Source organism: Rhincodon typus, chromosome 35, assembly GCF_021869965.1.
Source record: "Rhincodon typus isolate 14 chromosome 35, sRhiTyp1.1, whole genome shotgun sequence".
NCBI lineage: Eukaryota > Metazoa > Chordata > Chondrichthyes > Orectolobiformes > Rhincodontidae > Rhincodon > Rhincodon typus.
Window position 1 is genome coordinate 2,449,693 of NC_063366.1, and position 16,853 is coordinate 2,466,545.

The 16,853-nt window shown below is 41.6% G+C and overlaps 1 protein-coding gene across 1 annotated transcript; it reads left to right on the forward strand.

Moving 5' to 3' along the window:
- Positions 1-13,421: 13,421 nt before the first annotated feature.
- On the forward strand, positions 13,422-14,339 carry LOC109933483 (probable G-protein coupled receptor 139). The gene has a single exon (XM_020532469.1). The coding sequence runs from the start codon at positions 13,422-13,424 to the stop codon at positions 14,337-14,339; it is 918 nt and encodes a 305-aa protein (XP_020388058.1).
- The last annotated feature ends 2,514 nt before the right edge of the window (positions 14,340-16,853 follow it).

Below are 16,853 nucleotides of genomic sequence, written 5' to 3' on the forward strand. Positions count from 1 at the left end.
TTAAATAGGTCGCATGGTAGTCTCTACGCGCACAGGAAGTTCCCATTGGTAGGAATGTGTGTATGAACAGATAAACTGTTTTTATATTGGTGCTGAACAACGAAGTAATGTGTTTGGAGACCATGATAACCCCTCTGTTCCTCTTTAAAATAATGCCCAGGATCTTTTACACCCACCTCAGAGAGAGCAGAAGGGGCCTCGTTAACGCGCTGGCAAAAATCTTTTGGTCCGGACTAATCCACTAGGCTACGAAGTATTCTCCTTTTCCAAACCTGGTTCTGATTGTTATTTGCCGATGCGGGGACACTCTACACAGACAAAGGTGTGAGATTTACTCACAGGAGGAACGAGCAACTCTGACTTCAGCTCATGTACTGTTGAAACCCTCATTCATACCTTTTGATGTTGCGGACGTCAGATTAACCGAATGGACAAACATAACATGGAGAACATCTGTCCATAGCATGTGATGAAGATTTTGCGAAGCTATCTCAATATCTCCTCCCAATTGATCTGTCCTGCAATTTATTGTCCCCAAGCTATACTTATTATGAAGATTTCTGACACCGTTTGAAATAAAACAGACAACTATTTCTTAATAATGAAAAGTACTTTATAGAATTCTAGGACTGGAAATGATACAAATTCTTAAAAACCACTAATTGCTGGACTATTTCTCCCAAAACCCCCTCTTTCCCCATAACGACACAAACCTGTCAGACAAGACAAATGATCAGCAGTGGGGTTTAGATTTTAGGTCAAAGATAGAAAGAGAGAATGGTGCTAAATCACGTGGCTGGACTCAGAATATTTGAATCTCAGGCTACTGGTTCCGTCCTCCGAATAGTTAAACCACTCTGAAGAACTCTACGTCAGTTTGGTGAGGAACGAGCTGAAGCCTTTAATAGGGCGACTGGGTTGGATTAGTAAAAACCAAAAGAACTGCGGATGCTGTAAATCAGGAACAAAAACAAAGTTGCTGGAAAAGCTCAGCAGGTCTGGCAGCATCTGTGAAGGAACCATTCTGAGGAAGGGTCACCGGACCGGAAACGTTCTGTTTTCTCCCGGAAACGTTCTGTTTTCTCCTCCACAGATGCTGCCAGACCTGCTGAGCTTTTCCAGCAACCTTGTTTTTGTTCCTGAGTTGATTAGTGTCTTCTTCTGAGTAGTCTTTTCATGGTATCCGACAAATCGGATACTCAGGTTAGGACTTCTCGTTGCAAACGTTCTTCCAGTCGAACTTCACTGGTCCAGTCAAGGTTTATCTGTTCTTTGCTTGAAGCTGTTTCCGCATAGTCCCGTGCCCAGCGGGCACTCGCTGTGTGTCTCCTCTCAGGGAGCAAACCTTTCTCAGACCTCACTGCTCAGGCTCTCGCCGCGGAATCTTCACATTGGGCTGCAGATTTTTTTCAATTCCTGCTCCTCGTTTTCCCCCCAGATTGTAACTTTTCCAACCATCACTTTTTTCTTCGCGAGTTGCGAGATCACGAAGATAAACTCCCTCGTCGGTTTGGTTGGCTTTCTGCAACGTGGGTGGCGGGGTTTGATGGTGGCCAATCAACAGGCAATCCCGATCCGTGCTGATTCTTAGATAACAAGGTGTAGAGCTGGATGAACACAGCAGGCCAAGCAGCATCAGAGGAGCAGGAAAGGTGACGTTTCGGGCCTAGACCCTTCTGATTCTTGCTGTCTCCAAGTTTGATTCCCCAGCAAGGGCAGGTTGGAGGGCGATGGATGGGGGAGGGTTTGGCTGCGCGACTGAATCATGAACCTGATACTAAACTCCAGTCTTGTTTGATAATTAAAGAAAAAAGTTAAGAAATTAGTTATAGGAGGGGAAATATATAGGGTTATTACATGCCTCGCCACCAAAAGGAATGAAATGCATTCAAGTCTGATGGATTGGTCTGTTTACATGAGACACGTCTAACAAACTCAACTTGCATGAAGTTGTTATAATCTTGAGCTCCTAGCTTACCCTAACAACTTTTTAAATTACATACTGACAAATATTATTCAGACTTCTTTACACCCATGATATTGCATTATCCATATCTACTCTGACGTTATCAGTACACTTGATATGAACTTATTTAATACTAAAACGTTGAAGTGACAATCTCCAACAGAATAACCGCGGTGAGTTGTGTTTAAACTTTTCCATAGAGTCGCCCATAAACCAAAGTCTCTCCAGCTCCGTGATGCACATAAACCTCAAAATACGCCAGTGCTTTCTCTCGATATTGGACTATTTTGTTTGATATTAGTATCGTGGACCCCCGACATGCGAAAGGGAGGGGGGAGGCATTCCGCCCACCGAACCTATGAAGAACATGCCACCCAGAGCCACACCACCTACTGTATCCCCACATTTACTAAGGCTAATCCACCTCGTCTACACATCCCTGAACACGACGGACAATTGTTGCATGGTCCATTTACCTAACCTGCACATCTTTGGATTGTGAGAGGAAACCGGTGCGCTCGGAAGAAATCCACGCAGACATGGAGAGAATATGCAAACTCCACGCAGTCACCCAAAGCTACTGAGACCCAGTACTGCCTCTATTGATTTAGCTTCTTCGAAAAGTAGACATCCGCTTCTCAATCCCTCGGAAGTCGTACTGCAACTGATTGTTCCAATACTTACACCACTGGAATCCACTGCCAACTTAAAAGTTTTGATAAATTCTGGAGCTTTCAATTTAGGCTCCTGTTAGCAATATAACATAACTTTAAGAAAACCAATCGGCATACTGGTGTCTAGATTACTTTGCCTGTTTTTTCATTCTGGCTTTGGCCTCCATTTCTACTTCTGTTAGTGCTAATTGTTGCGCTCTCTCTTCCCTTCTTTCCCGAGCTTCCCATTCCAGTTTCCTCATTTCCTTATCGTAGCTACTCAACTCTACCTTTACCCATAACACTACCAAATTCAGTTCAATCACTGTCGTTTTCCTCTGATTCCTTCTACTTGCTTCCTTGTGTAGGTTTAACTGAGTCACTGCCTGCCCTGCCAACGGTCCCTTACATATTTTCGGTAGGAATGCTAAACCTAGGTGCCTGCAGCTTAGACGGATCTTTATTTTTATTTTGTCCCTCCAATGTATTTCAATGAATCCCAAGGTTACTTGGATATTTCCCAGCTCTGATGCCATTCTATATCTTAAAAAAAAACTCGGTGCCAGAAATTTTTACTTTTCGTAGACCCTCAGGAGAACATTCGATAGCGCCACCCTATTCCCGTAACCCCGTATTGACCATAGTTAACCCAACTAGCCTACACATCCTTGAACACTACGGGGCAATGTAGCATGGCCAATCCACCTGACCTGAATATCTTTGGACTGTGGGAGGAAACTTGAGCGCTTGGAGAAAACCCACGCAATGGTTTTGATTGAACACTGTGGAATAAGAATGGCCACAAAACAAATCACACTTTGATTTCTTAATATAATCCACAATTCTAGACACGGGATAATGTGCAACCTCTACACAGGCAGTCACCTAGGGCTGGAATTGAAGCTGGTTACCTGGCGCTATGAAGCAGCAGTGCCTCCGTGCTGCCCCTCGGCCACAAACATGAACCCGCAATTACGTCACGATAGTGAGTTGACCACACGGACAAACAAAAAGTGGAGAACCGCAGTTCCATACCATGGGGTGGAAGTTTGTGAAGTTAGGGCAATAACTACTCCCAAATGATCATCCCCTCAATTTATTGCCAGTGGGCTATACTTATTGCAAAGACTTCTGTCACCGTTTGGTTTACGTAAAGCATGAATAACTATTGCTAACGAGAAGTGCTTTACTACATCCTAGGAATGGCAATGATGCAAACTCTTAAAACCCACACATTAACTACCCACAAATCCCCCTTTTTCCCAAACCGACGCTTAAACCTGACAGAAAATACAAAAGTTAGGAGTGGAGGCTGGATATTAGGTGAAAGATGGAAAGAAAGGTGGTAGTTACGTGGGTGGACTCAGAGAATTTGAAATTCAGTCTCGTAATTCCAATCTCCGAATGTGCTAAACCCTTCTGAGAGCAGCTGAACGACTGTTTCATAGTATCATAGATTTATACAGCGCAGAAAAGTTCCTTCGGCGCATCGCGTCCGCACCGACGTAACTACCAGTAAAAGTACTCTAATTCCAAAGTTGGAAAAAATGGAAAGACTTATAACAATGTCAAAGTGCAGGCACTGATGGTGTCACATGTAGTCCACACCAGGAAATTATAGCCGGTTCCTTTGCATGAAGGACATTACTTGTTTTTTTTTTAAACGACATCCTCGGACTGTCTACTTGTTGTCTGCTCAGCAAACATGAAGCCTGATAACATCCACGCTATCAATATGAAATGTTTGATGTGAAGACAGAGATAGCTTTAAAAGGAAACTGGATAAGCATGAGGGAGAAAGAACCACGCAATGGTTTTGATTGAACATTGTGGAATAGGAATGGCCACAAAACAAGTCACATTTTGATTTCTTAACATAAAACTCGAGGAGAGTAGCGCATGTCTCATTTAGCATATGAACAAATTAATAGATCAATCAGATCATTTTCTATCATGTTGGATTCCCCCGTCTTATTGTTGGCAAATAAAACAATTTTGGCTTGTCCAAATTAAAAAAAAAAGAATAAATTCATCATTGGCCAACGATGGAGAATTAAGATGTGAAAAGCAACTATCTGTGTGTCACGTAATACGTTATAAAATGTTATTAAAAGTGTCATGGGTTAATTTATGTAGAACAAGAGACACGCACAATACACAGAGGACGAAAGAGAGAGACGGAAGAGAGAGAGATGGATACACCGAGGAGAGATACAGGGAGGTTCAGAGAGATAGGCAGAGAGAGAGAGGGAGAGAGACGGCGAGAGAACATCGGTGCCGGGGAAATCTCTTCATGAGCAGACATCTTGGGCAAAATACGACAACTGATGAACAAACAATGATCGGGGATTCCTAGTAATGGGCTGGGCAATAAACTCTGAGGATGAAATTACATCACATACTTTTCAGAGTGTAGAGTAGTAGTTTATTTCCTGTGTTGGGTAGTGCATTGTAGAAAAAAACTTATGTAACAACGTACATGGGTAGTGCTGGACTAATTCGAAGGAATACAGTGAAGCATTCCTAATCAGAAGTAACAGATAGATCTGGCTTTCCAGTTGCATTAGGGAGATGGATTTCAGGGACTTTTGTTGAATTGCTGCAGTCCGTGTGGTGAAGCTACTCCTGCACGGGGTTTAGGCTTGAAGTCCGAAGAATATGCGGCTGCATGGGGTCTCAAAAGCAGAAGTTGCTGGAAAAGCTCAGCAGGTCTGGCAACATCTGTGAAGAAAAATCAGAGTTAAATTTTCGGGTCCGGTGACCTTTCCTCTGAACCAGGGGCTAATGGGGGCTCAGTCGTTAGCACTGCTTCCTCACAGTACCATGGGACCGGGGTTGATTCCAGCCTTGGGTGACTATCTGCGTCTAGTTTACACATTCTCCACGTGGGTTTCCTCCGTGTGCTCCGGTTTCCTCCTACAGTTCAAAGCAGTTTAGGTCGGTTGTCCATGCTAAATTGCCAATTGTGTCCAGGGATGTGTAGGCTAGATGAAATAGCCATGCGAATAGGGTGGGTTGCTCTTAGGAGGGTCGGTGTGGCCTGCTTGTGTGAACTATGAACTTCTATTAATCACAGCCATGATGCAACTAATATAATAATTCCCAGTGGTGCAAAGACCTTAAACAGTAAAGCGACCAGTATTTTTATTTTCCAAAATATCCAGCCTGAGATATCACTGAATCTAAATTCTCCTAACTATTATTAAACAATAATTTATTTCTAACAATCAAAAAGTCCATTGCCACAGTTTCCAAATTAGTTGAAGACGATAACACACGAGAATTTACTAACATTTCATTGAGATTTCTCTAATAGTGACATTATTGTAGTTATTTGTCATAAATATAATGTTAATATAATATAATGTAATATAAGTTAATCATAATTAATATAAGTTAATCATAAATAAAGGGGAAGCATTGAAAATACGACCAGGAGCTGGCCATTCGACTCTACAGCACTATTTACTATGATCATGGCTAATCATGCAAATCAGTACCCCATTCCCAAAACCTCACCATACTGGTTTATTCATTTAGCCCAAGAAATATATCTTCAAAACATTCATCATTCTCGCCTCGACCAGTTTCTGTAGCGGAGAATTCCACAGGCTCCCAACATCTTGTGTGAAAAGGATCTCCCCATTTTAGTCCTAAATAGTCTAGCCCATATCCTCAGACTCTAAACCCTGGTTCTGGGCGCCTTAGTTATAGAGTAATGAGTCATAGAGATATACAGTATAGAAACAGGCCCTTTGGTCCAACTCGTCCATGCTAACCAGATATCCTGTGTAAATCTAGTCCCATTTGCCAACATTTGGTCCATATACTTCTAAAACTTTCCTATTCACATACCCATCCAGATGCCTTTTAAATGTTGTAATAGCAATAGCCTCACCCCCTCCCCCTTTCTCTGGCAGCTCATTCCATATACGCACCACCCTCTGTGTGAAAAAGTTGCCCCTTAGGCCCCTTTTATAGCCTTCCCCTCTCACTTTAAATTTGTGCACTCAAGTTTTGGACTCCTCGCCACGGGGAGGACAATTTATCCTGTCCACGCCCCTCATGATGTTATAAACCTCAATAAGGTCACCCCTCAGCCTCCGACACTCCAAGGAAAATAGCCCCAGCCTATTCAGTCTCTCCCTGTAGCTCAAACCCTCCAACCCTGGCAACATCCTCGTAAATCTTTTCTGAACCCTTTCTAGTTTCACAACATCCTTTTAAAGCAAGGAGAGCAGAATTGCATGCAACACTCCAAAAGTGGCTGAACCAAAGTCTTGTACAATCACAACATGACCTCCCAGCTCAATGCACTGATTACTAAAAGCAAGTGTACCAAACGAATTCTTCACTATCCTAACTACCAGCGACCCCACTTTCAAGGAACTATGAACCTGCACTACAAAGTCTCTTTGTTCAGCAACACCCCCCAGGACCATACCATTAAGTGTGCAAGTCCTGTCCTGATTTCCCTTTCTAAAATGTAGCACTTCATATTTATCTAAATTAAACTCCATCTGCCACTCCTCGGCCCATTGGCCCATCTGATCAGGATCTCATTGTACTCCGAGCTAACCTTCTTCACTGTCCACTGCACCTCCAATTTTGGTGTCATCTGCAATCTTACTACCCATCTTACTATGTTCACATCCAAATCATTCATATAAATAACAAAAAGCAGTGGACCCAGCACCGATCTATGTGACGCACCTCTGGTCTCACTCCTCCAGTCTGAAAAGCAACCCTCCACCACCACCCTCTGTCCCTACCTTTAAGCCAGCTGTGTATTCAAATAGTTAGTTCTCCTTGTGCATTCCTCGTGATCTAATCTTACTGACCAGTCTACCATGGGGAACGTTGTCGGACGCCTTACTGAAGTCCATATCGGAAACATCCCTTGTCCTTCGTGTATTTTAACTAAAATACAAATTCAACTGTACCTCAATGTTTATATTTTCCCAACTGTCCAATCCTTCTGACTGAGTGTTCACTGTTCGTGCATTATCCAGAAAATCATCATCACCAAGTGTTTTATTTTGCTCGTCAAAATTTAATCATGGACTTCTGAGATTCCATAATTGTAATTGTACGTGTTGCAAGATTGAAGATCGGAATATCATGCAGGACCAGAGTGATCTCAAGACTCATTGACCTTGAATAACGACCTCAAAATAGAGTGCCTCTCATTCCCCTGGTTTGCTTTGCGAAAAAAATACTAATACAGAAATTGATCATAAAATCACTACAGCGTGGAAGCAGGCTATTCGGCCCATCGAGTCCATACTGACCTTCCGGTCAGCATCCCATCCAGAGCCATCTCCCTATCCTGTCCCTGTAGCGCTGCATTTTCTCGTAGCTAACCCACCTACCATACTTCTCCCTCATCACTATTGGCAATCTAGCACGGCCAATCTACATAACCTGCACATCTTTTGGACCGTGGTCGAAAAATCATGCAGGCAAAGGGAGGAGACACAAACTCCACTCGGACAGTCGCCCGGCGGTGGAAACGAATCCGGGTCCCTGGCATTTTGAGGCTGCAGCGCAAATCCCTGAGCCACCATGCCGACCCTTCTTGTGGCAAATATCTCGCTGGAAACAGCATTTTGTTTGGCCAGTGTGCGGGAATTCATGTCAAAATGCGGAACTGTCGTCTGTAACAATAATCTAGATTGATAAACACGTTTTTAGAAAAGCTTCTGAGGAAGATATTGGTTATATTGCATCCCTTAGTTAATGACAACTGATATGGCGCCTGCAGACGTTCCGAGTCTAAAGTTCACTAAAGTATTACTGTGATCTGGTTGTGTAGCCTAGAATTACACAGAGCTGACTCAAAGCGGAGAGCGGCATGCTGAACTACACCTGCTGGTGACGAGGAATGGCGACAATGTGACCAAGAATGTCCTGGGAAACGGTTGGGTAAATTCTTTGATCGTGCTGCAGTTTACCTTCGTAATCTAAGTTTGTCTCAAGATAGAAATATTTTCCTTTGGTTAAGTACAAAAGAGTCAGCCCGAATAATCAATGATGGTAAAGCATTGGATTTTAAACTGGAGAATAAAAGAACACTGTCCTACTAATAAACAAATTACAGAAAGAATTCAGGGATTTTAATGAAATCTATATTGTCCCTGACCTGGAATCAACCAAGTGATCACTTTTGGAAAGATGATCAGAAGCCCAATGAATTCAAGTTCTTGGTCCAATCTCTTTGACTGTTACATCAACAGACAAAGCGTGGAAGGATTTGATGATGATTACACAATGCTCATCACCATTTTCGACTCACCAGATATTAAAGCAAGTTGTGCTTATGTCCAGGAAGACCTGGACAATTTTGAGGCTTGAGAAAACAATGGCAATTAACAATCGCAACGCATAGGTGCCAAGGAAAGACTGTCACCATAAAGAGAGAATTTCATCAACTGTCTTTGAAATTAAGTGACATTGCAATCATTGAATCGCCCACTTCGAAATATCCTAGGCCTTACCATCGACCAAAACGGAACTGGCCAGCCATGTAAACTATGTAGCTACAAGAGCTGGTCAGAGGTTAGGAATCTCGGGGTAAGTAGCTGTTGCCCCAAAGCTTGTCCATCAGGAGTGTAATGGAACACTTTCCATTTCCCTGAGCCGGTGCATCTCCTATCGCACGTCACCTATCAGAACAAAGCAACCCGCTTGATAGAAATCCCACCTACTAGCTTAAACATTATTTATAGATATACCGTTGCACCAGCGTGTACCACATACAAGGTGTGTTACAGCAGCTCATATGCAAGGGCCTTTCAAACCATTCCTATTACCATCTCGAAGGATAAGGACGGTAGATGCATGGGAATGCCATCAACTGTAAATTCTCTCTTAGCCGCATAGCAACATTGACGTGAAATGGCATATCGCATTCCTTCACTGTTGCTGGGTAAATATGCAGAATCTTAATTCCTAACATCACTGTGTGTCCCTACAACCCACGGAGTGCAATAAGGCAAGATGATGGCTTGACATTGCTCCTCTTGACTTTCTAAAGTGTTGTGAAGTTATCAGCTACCTACCTGTCATCCAGTACTGGTTATTCAGAAATTTCCTTCAACTATTTATTGGGAAGCCTAAAACCACAGCGCTCAGTCTCCACTGCAAACCAATTACCTCTCATTTTCATACTGAAGGATTCATCCTTCTCCCTGGCAAACTGACATAAACCAATGTGGCCCCAAACCTGTTCCCAAACTTGCTTTCAAGGTGAGTTTTTAACTTCACATTCATGCCATCAACAAAATCGCTCATTCTATGCTTTGTCCCATTGGGTGACATCAACATTATCTCAACACTTACTGCTAAAACCCTTCTTCAAGACTCATTCTCTCTAGACAGGACAATTTCTACATATTCATAACTGAACCCCACATTCGACCCGATATATTTTTGAAGTGATCTTCAACTCTAATCACCCTGTGTTATTTCCCCACAAGTCCAGTTCCATTTTTCCACTAGCCCTATAATTTTGAGACATTGTCACTCCTCTCAGTCTGGCCTCTTCCGCATGCCCAATTATAATTGTTACGCCATTGTTGGCTGTACCTTCAGCTGTCCAGCCTCCAATGTCTGGAATTCCCTGAGTAAACCAACACTAGTTTTTATACTTTTGAACAATGAAAATTCTCTTGGAAATAGACAGGATTCTCCTCTGCTCGTTCTTGTTCTGGGGAAACTCCTGTACATCCTCTCCAAGGCCTTCTTAACCGTCAGAAAACCGAATGCCCACAGTCAACCATTGATCCAGCTGAGGGTTAATCAGTCATGTGTAAGTGTTACCAGAATTCTGGCGCCCATTGTCAAACTCTGCAATGCAGTCCCGGAAAGAGTGAAGACTGAATTCATTAACAATTTTCGGTCGAGTTATAGTAACATTTTAAAGTACAATATTTATAGGACAAAAGCGCACTGCAGGGAAAGAGCGATTGATTATATTTCTCTTTCAAACAGCAGATTTGGGCAACATGAGTTCCAAGACTCGCCCTGTGTTAATCGGTTCGACAATTCTAGTGGTTTGGGGCTTTAAAATTCAAGGAAGTTGAGCACACCTCAGTGCTACTCCACTGCGCATTGCGACCAGCAAATCAGTTTTTTGTTCTTTTCACCTCGGTGACGTGTCCAGGCAATCGATGCGCTCAATGTAATCAGTGTCAACTTCATCTCACTGGGCTCTTTCATGCTCCAGTGTAGTGTGAAACCATAACACTTCCTCTGACCAAGAGCTGATTCAATCCTCAGGGAATACTTAAATACCTTGCATCTTCCAATTAGACAGTTACACTGCTCTCACCGTGGCAACTAGATTGTGCACCCACTCAAATTTCAGGGAATTAACTACCGTGCACAAGTAGTGTGGAAAAAAACGGATTTATCCAGTGTGAATTAAACGGAGTCGTGGGGCCGGACTGAACCAGGTGCAAGAGTTTCTATCTCACATTGCATACCCGATGCATGATTTCATTGATTGTTTACAAGGATTGATATCGGTGCAACCATTACTGAAAGCACAAAATCTGTTCTCTATCGGTTCTGCATCCAGATCAACAAATAAAGCCGTTATAAAGGCAAATGTTCCTCCGATAAACTTCAGGGTCATTGCAAACATCACTTGATCCAGCTCACCACCAACATTAATGGAACTGATGCTGCTGATCAATTTTTGACACTAGAGGCTTGGCACATGTTGAAGGAATTTAAGTAAATATAAAATAATTCTGCTTTGAATCGTCTTATTTTAATACGTTAATTTGACTATACCTTGGGAGAAAAAATGCTTCATTAAGGAATAGAAGGACTCACATTCCCTTGATGCCTACCTCTGTGGAGACTTTTTCAAAACATATATAAGGAATCCCCTGGATAAACATTCACAGTCATACGGTCAGCACTCTGTGCCTGGTAGATCAGAAATTGGTGCTTCTAAAAAGAAATGGAATACCCTGTAATTTATCAGATAGACCTAATTTTCTACCCGGTACTTGCAGCCATCGGTATTCCCGGTAAGACAATGAAGCAGGGTAGTAATTGTTGAGTATTGATGTGCAACTTTTCATGTTATTGTTTGGCGTTAGTTAATTACAGTTAAGTGTACAATCCTTGATTTGAGGATTGGTTTTATTCGTTCGTGGAGGTAGGTGTCACCGGCTGGGCCAGCATTAATTGGACGTCCGTAATTGCCCTTGAGAACGTTGTGGTGAGCATATGATGTCGGGAGGGAAATCCAGGATTTTTGCCCCAGCGACACTAAAGGAACTGCGATGAATTTCCAAATCAGCCTGGTGACTGGCTTGGAAGAGATCCCATGTATCTGCTGCCGTGGCACTTCTAGATGGAAGTAGACTTCTGGTTTGTAAGGATGCATTATAACACGTCTGAAAAGGTTGATTGAAATTATCAGCAGTCCTTGTCTTGATAGCCATTGGAATTCTTACCTGAAACAATAATTTTCAGTGCTCACCACAAGGTTAAAACAACATTAGATTGTCACAAAAATATAGAAACATTTTCCAAAATGTGCCAATGAAGTAAGACCTGAAAATAAATTAGCGCTAACTTTTCTAAAAAAAAATTGTACCTTGGATTTGAATACGAAATGTGAATATTGAATAATTAAGCAGTTATAATATTACTGCATGCTATATGTTGTTTCACTAGAAACACTTCTGTCGTTACCTGATTCCAAACTTGATTTCATTGTATTTGTGGATGGTTTAAATGGAAACGAAATTCTGATTATTTCTGCTGTTTGCCTGCATTTCTCTCGCTAGATTTTCCATTTTGTATTGTGTTCCGGTTTTAGTTTACTGTGCAGATTTTGTGAGGTAAACTCTGGTCGTCATCAACAATCCAGGAATCTGCACGAACTGACACTAGTCTGGAACTGTTTTGACAAAACCCATTAGCCAGCTGTAGGTTAGGAATAGATTGAAATTTAAAGAGGGATCTTTCGACTTGGAATGAATGACTGAAATTAGTATTGGCAGTGAGAGCTGGTTTCACAATATTCTTGATTCATACTGTCATAAAATATCATAACCTAACGCCAATTGTCTCAATATGTATAGATAATTACACAACAAAGCAGTTCTGCTGACTATACTCAACAAGATATTTCCAATATGTTGTGAGTGCACTTCCCACCAACACGGCTAGTGTGCACTCATATTTTATATAAATAATAACCCAACTATTTGAAGGTTTGCAGACCATAAACAGCAGGGAATAGTTGAAGCCTAGATATTTCGTTTCTGGGAAAATGTCAAATGCTAAATGGGCATCTGTGTGCTTCATGCTGGAAATTGTTTAGAAACATTATATTTATTTTTATTTTGGTAACTTTGTCCCTATCAGATATGAAACTCATTCTCAACAGTTGTTTGTTCTGAACAGTTAGTAGTTCTAAGGAAGGGTCACTGGACCCGAAATGTTAACTCTGTTTTTTCCTTCACAGATGCTGTCAGACCTGCTGAGCTTTTCCAGCAACTTTGTTTTTGTTCCTGATTTATAGCATCCGCAGTTCTTTAGGGTTTTATGAAACTCATTCTTTTTATTTAAAGTAAGTGTGTTTGTAGCCTTTCATAAGTTTACAATAGATTTATGTGCCTACCTGAGCATCACTATTTAATTTAGAACTATATAACAAACAGTTCAACAATTTGAAAAAAAATCAAATTCAGTTCTTGTGTTAAGGGAAAAATTTTGAGAGAGCATGGAACTAAATTTTAGATTTCATGGTCGTTACAGTTAACTTGGTCGCTATTATGATACTAGCTCGAGGAAAGTGTGGTCTCTCCAAAAGCGTCACTCGATACCTGGGGTTTATGGCAGCAGCAGATCTAACAGTGGTTTTCATTGATGTTCTATTACACCGGATCAATAACATGTATTTGCCGATTAGTTTCCTATATCTGACTCCTGTTTGCATTGTAAACTTTGTCATGTATATTATAGCTGTGGACTGCTCTGTCTGGTTCACTGTTGCCTTCACTTTTGATCGATTTGTAACAATTTGCTGTCAGAAGTTACAATCGAAATATTGTACTGATAAAACAGCCAAAATGGTCATCGTCACTGTGTTTGTGGTGAGCTGTCTGAGGAGCATTCCATTTTACTTTTCAGATGAACCTGCCTTTATCATTGACAGCACGCCATGGCATTGTGTTCCTACAGCGGCCTATCTGAATTCCCCCTTGTGGAAGGTATACGAATGGGTTGACAGCATCATAACCCCTCTTTTGCCATTTTTGTTAATTCTGATATTCAATGCTTTAACTGTCAAACACATTATTTCAGTGAATAAAGTCCGTATGCGTCTCCGGAGTAAAAGTGAGAATCAGAATGATCCAGAGATAAAGAATCGGAGAAAATCCATGATTTTGCTTTTCACTATTTCAGCCAATTTCATACTGTTGTGGCTGACATATGTTGTGCATTCGGTAAACTGGCCAGTGATGAACTTTAATTACACTGATAAATATTACAGTAACTCGGTATATATTACCCAGCAAGTCGGGTTTATGCTGCAGCTGCTCAGTTCCAGCAGCAACACTTGCATTTACGGACTAACGCAGAGGAAATTCAGGGAGGAGCTGAAGAAAGGGGTGAAATATTTGTTCACACTGAATGGAAAATTATGCAAACAACGAGTATCTGGCATCGACCTGGAGCAGGGTATTTAATGTTCAATGTTACTCTCTTTTATATTCCATCAAGTTTACTCAGTACTTGAGAGACAAATATCAGAATCAATGGCATTTTCCATAATAATATGCAATGACCAAAATGTTTAGAGTGCATGTCATCATGATTAAACAAGCAGAAAGGCAGAAAAAAGAATAAATAATACCCATACACCAGGGTATGATCGGATCTCAGTTTGCTTACTAGTGTGTTTTGGTTTTCAAGACTATTACATTGGAGGAAAATTGATATTAAACAACATGAACCGCATTCCTGGAGCATCCAGATCTTCTAATTCGAATTCATGATTGGATCAATTCATGTAATAAGTTATTTCTTGACTAAACTGATTGAAATGTGAAACTTGCAGGAACGGGCTTCTCACAGAGGAGGCCAAAGTAGCATGAAATGTCCTCGAAATCTCTTTTCGTTGTTGATACCATAATTCCCCATTCCCTGAGAAAATATAGAGAGCCCCCAGATGCTCCAGCCCCACGTCCAAAGGGCCGATGCTGTAGCGCATCTGCAACACAAAGGAATCATGCTACACCACCTGGAGTGAGCTTCATTTTGGCCCAAAACGCTCAATTATCGAAATATCTGTCTTGAAATACATAGCTAACCACATGGCTTCCAAAACCGAAAGTACTTTGAAATCTCTTTCCCATGTTTCCCCTGACCCACTTTCAACAATTGCATCAATCTCAAAGACTTCTTCACAGTAAACACCAAGACCATCTGTTACCCCAATTTCGAGTAAATCCTGCTTTGTTTTGGCCTCTAAGTCAGAACTATCCCAGGCCTCAGCTATAATGATCCTGAGCAGGAAGGTTCCGCAAATGTGTTTTTTATCTCTCACCAATCTGTCTTCAGGGAATATGAACTAGTCCTGTTCATGAATTCCACATCCTGTTACCTTGACCTTATTTCCATTCCACTATTAACCACTCACCTCCTCTTCAACGCCATCCAAAATGGGTGATATTTCACACGTGACCCCGTTACCTTTGGCGCATTCCACTTTTGGTAAAGCTCAATACATGTCGCATTGTTAAAGAAAGATAAGTGTAGTGAGGGGTCAGTGACCTCAGTTTGGCTGGTTTCGAAGCAGAGTTATGACAAAAGCACGGATTCAATTTGCACACCGGTGAGATTATCATGAAGGTCCACCTTCTCAACCTCGCTCCTCAGCTGTGGCATCGTGACCCTCAGGTTAGAACCATCACGTGTCACCTCTCTCTAATGAGAGAACAGCCTCTGGGGCTATTACAACTTTGCTAAAGTAAAAGTAATTTGGCTTTTGATTTTAGTGGAGTTCAGATTACCTACTTTGTTAAAAGTTCATGAAGTAGACGTTCACTAACGAATTCAACACACTGTTTTTAAGAAAGTGTGTGTGTAGAGCGAAAAGTGAGAAAAGTTGAAATAAAAACAGTAGTGCTGGAAGAACTGAGCGGGTCTGGCAGCACCTACAGGGAAAAAACAGAATTAATTTTTCGAATTCAGTATGATTCTTCTTCAGCAATTTGGAACTTCTTCAGATTTCCAGCATCCACAGTGTTTTGCTCTAATGTGACTAGTTAAGCTACATGGAGCGTTAATTGCCGAAATCTACTAATTTGAGTTTTCTGGCAAGCACGTAAGCTGATGACCGGCAGAAGAATCTGAAGAATCATAAGAATTTACTGGAGAAGAAAAGATTCATACCAACATAATTGGTGGCAGTTTCCAGGCTTGAAGAAGCTTGGGTGGCAAGGTGGCTCAGTGGTTAGCAATGCTGCTTCACACCGTCAGGGACCCGGGTTCGACCTCGCGCAACTATTTGCGTGAAGTTTGCACGTTCGCCCGGTATCTGCGTGGGTTTCTTCCATCTGTCCAAAGATGCGCAGGTTGGGTGGTTTGGGTATGCTAAATTGCCCATAGTGTCGAGAATTGGAAATGCAGGGGAAACGTAAGGGATGGGACGCTCTTTCGAGGGTCAGTGTGGACTCGATTAGCCTGCTTCCGCACTGTGGAGATTCTATGAGAACTGGAAAGAAATCTTGAACCACTTTAGCTGTTCAATTGGACAGGGAATTTCTTTAAAGTCGGTTAGGAAAAAAATGAGTTAGTTGCTTCTGTGCATATTAGCGTTTTTAGTACGAGCAAAGAAGAAAATCACATCTAATGAAAATGCAGAAAGTCTGAAAGACATTTTTTCAACCTTGTGAGTTGAGTAACAAATTACAATTAAGGCAGGAGTGATATTTCACTGGAATTTAGTGACTGTAGAACATATTGCTGTGGAAAGCAGTCAATTTGTCATTTTTCTTCTTTCTGTTTCAGCAAATATCTGTATGGTTTGTCCTGTTATGTAGATTTTTTTGGTCGTTTTAGGGATGTATGCTTTTTTTTGTTACAGACATTGACATTAGAATTCCTGTGCAAATACAATTCTTGATCTAAAATACATTTTATACTCTGGGATCTGGTTTTCCTAGTTTTACAGTCAGCGGGTTCCACCCTTTCTAAAT

What these genes read in the sequence shown, in the direction of transcription:
- LOC109933483 (XM_020532469.1), top strand. Translation starts at nt 13,422, where the DNA reads ATGATACTAGCTCGAGGAAAGTGTGGTCTCTCCAAAAGCGTCACTCGA.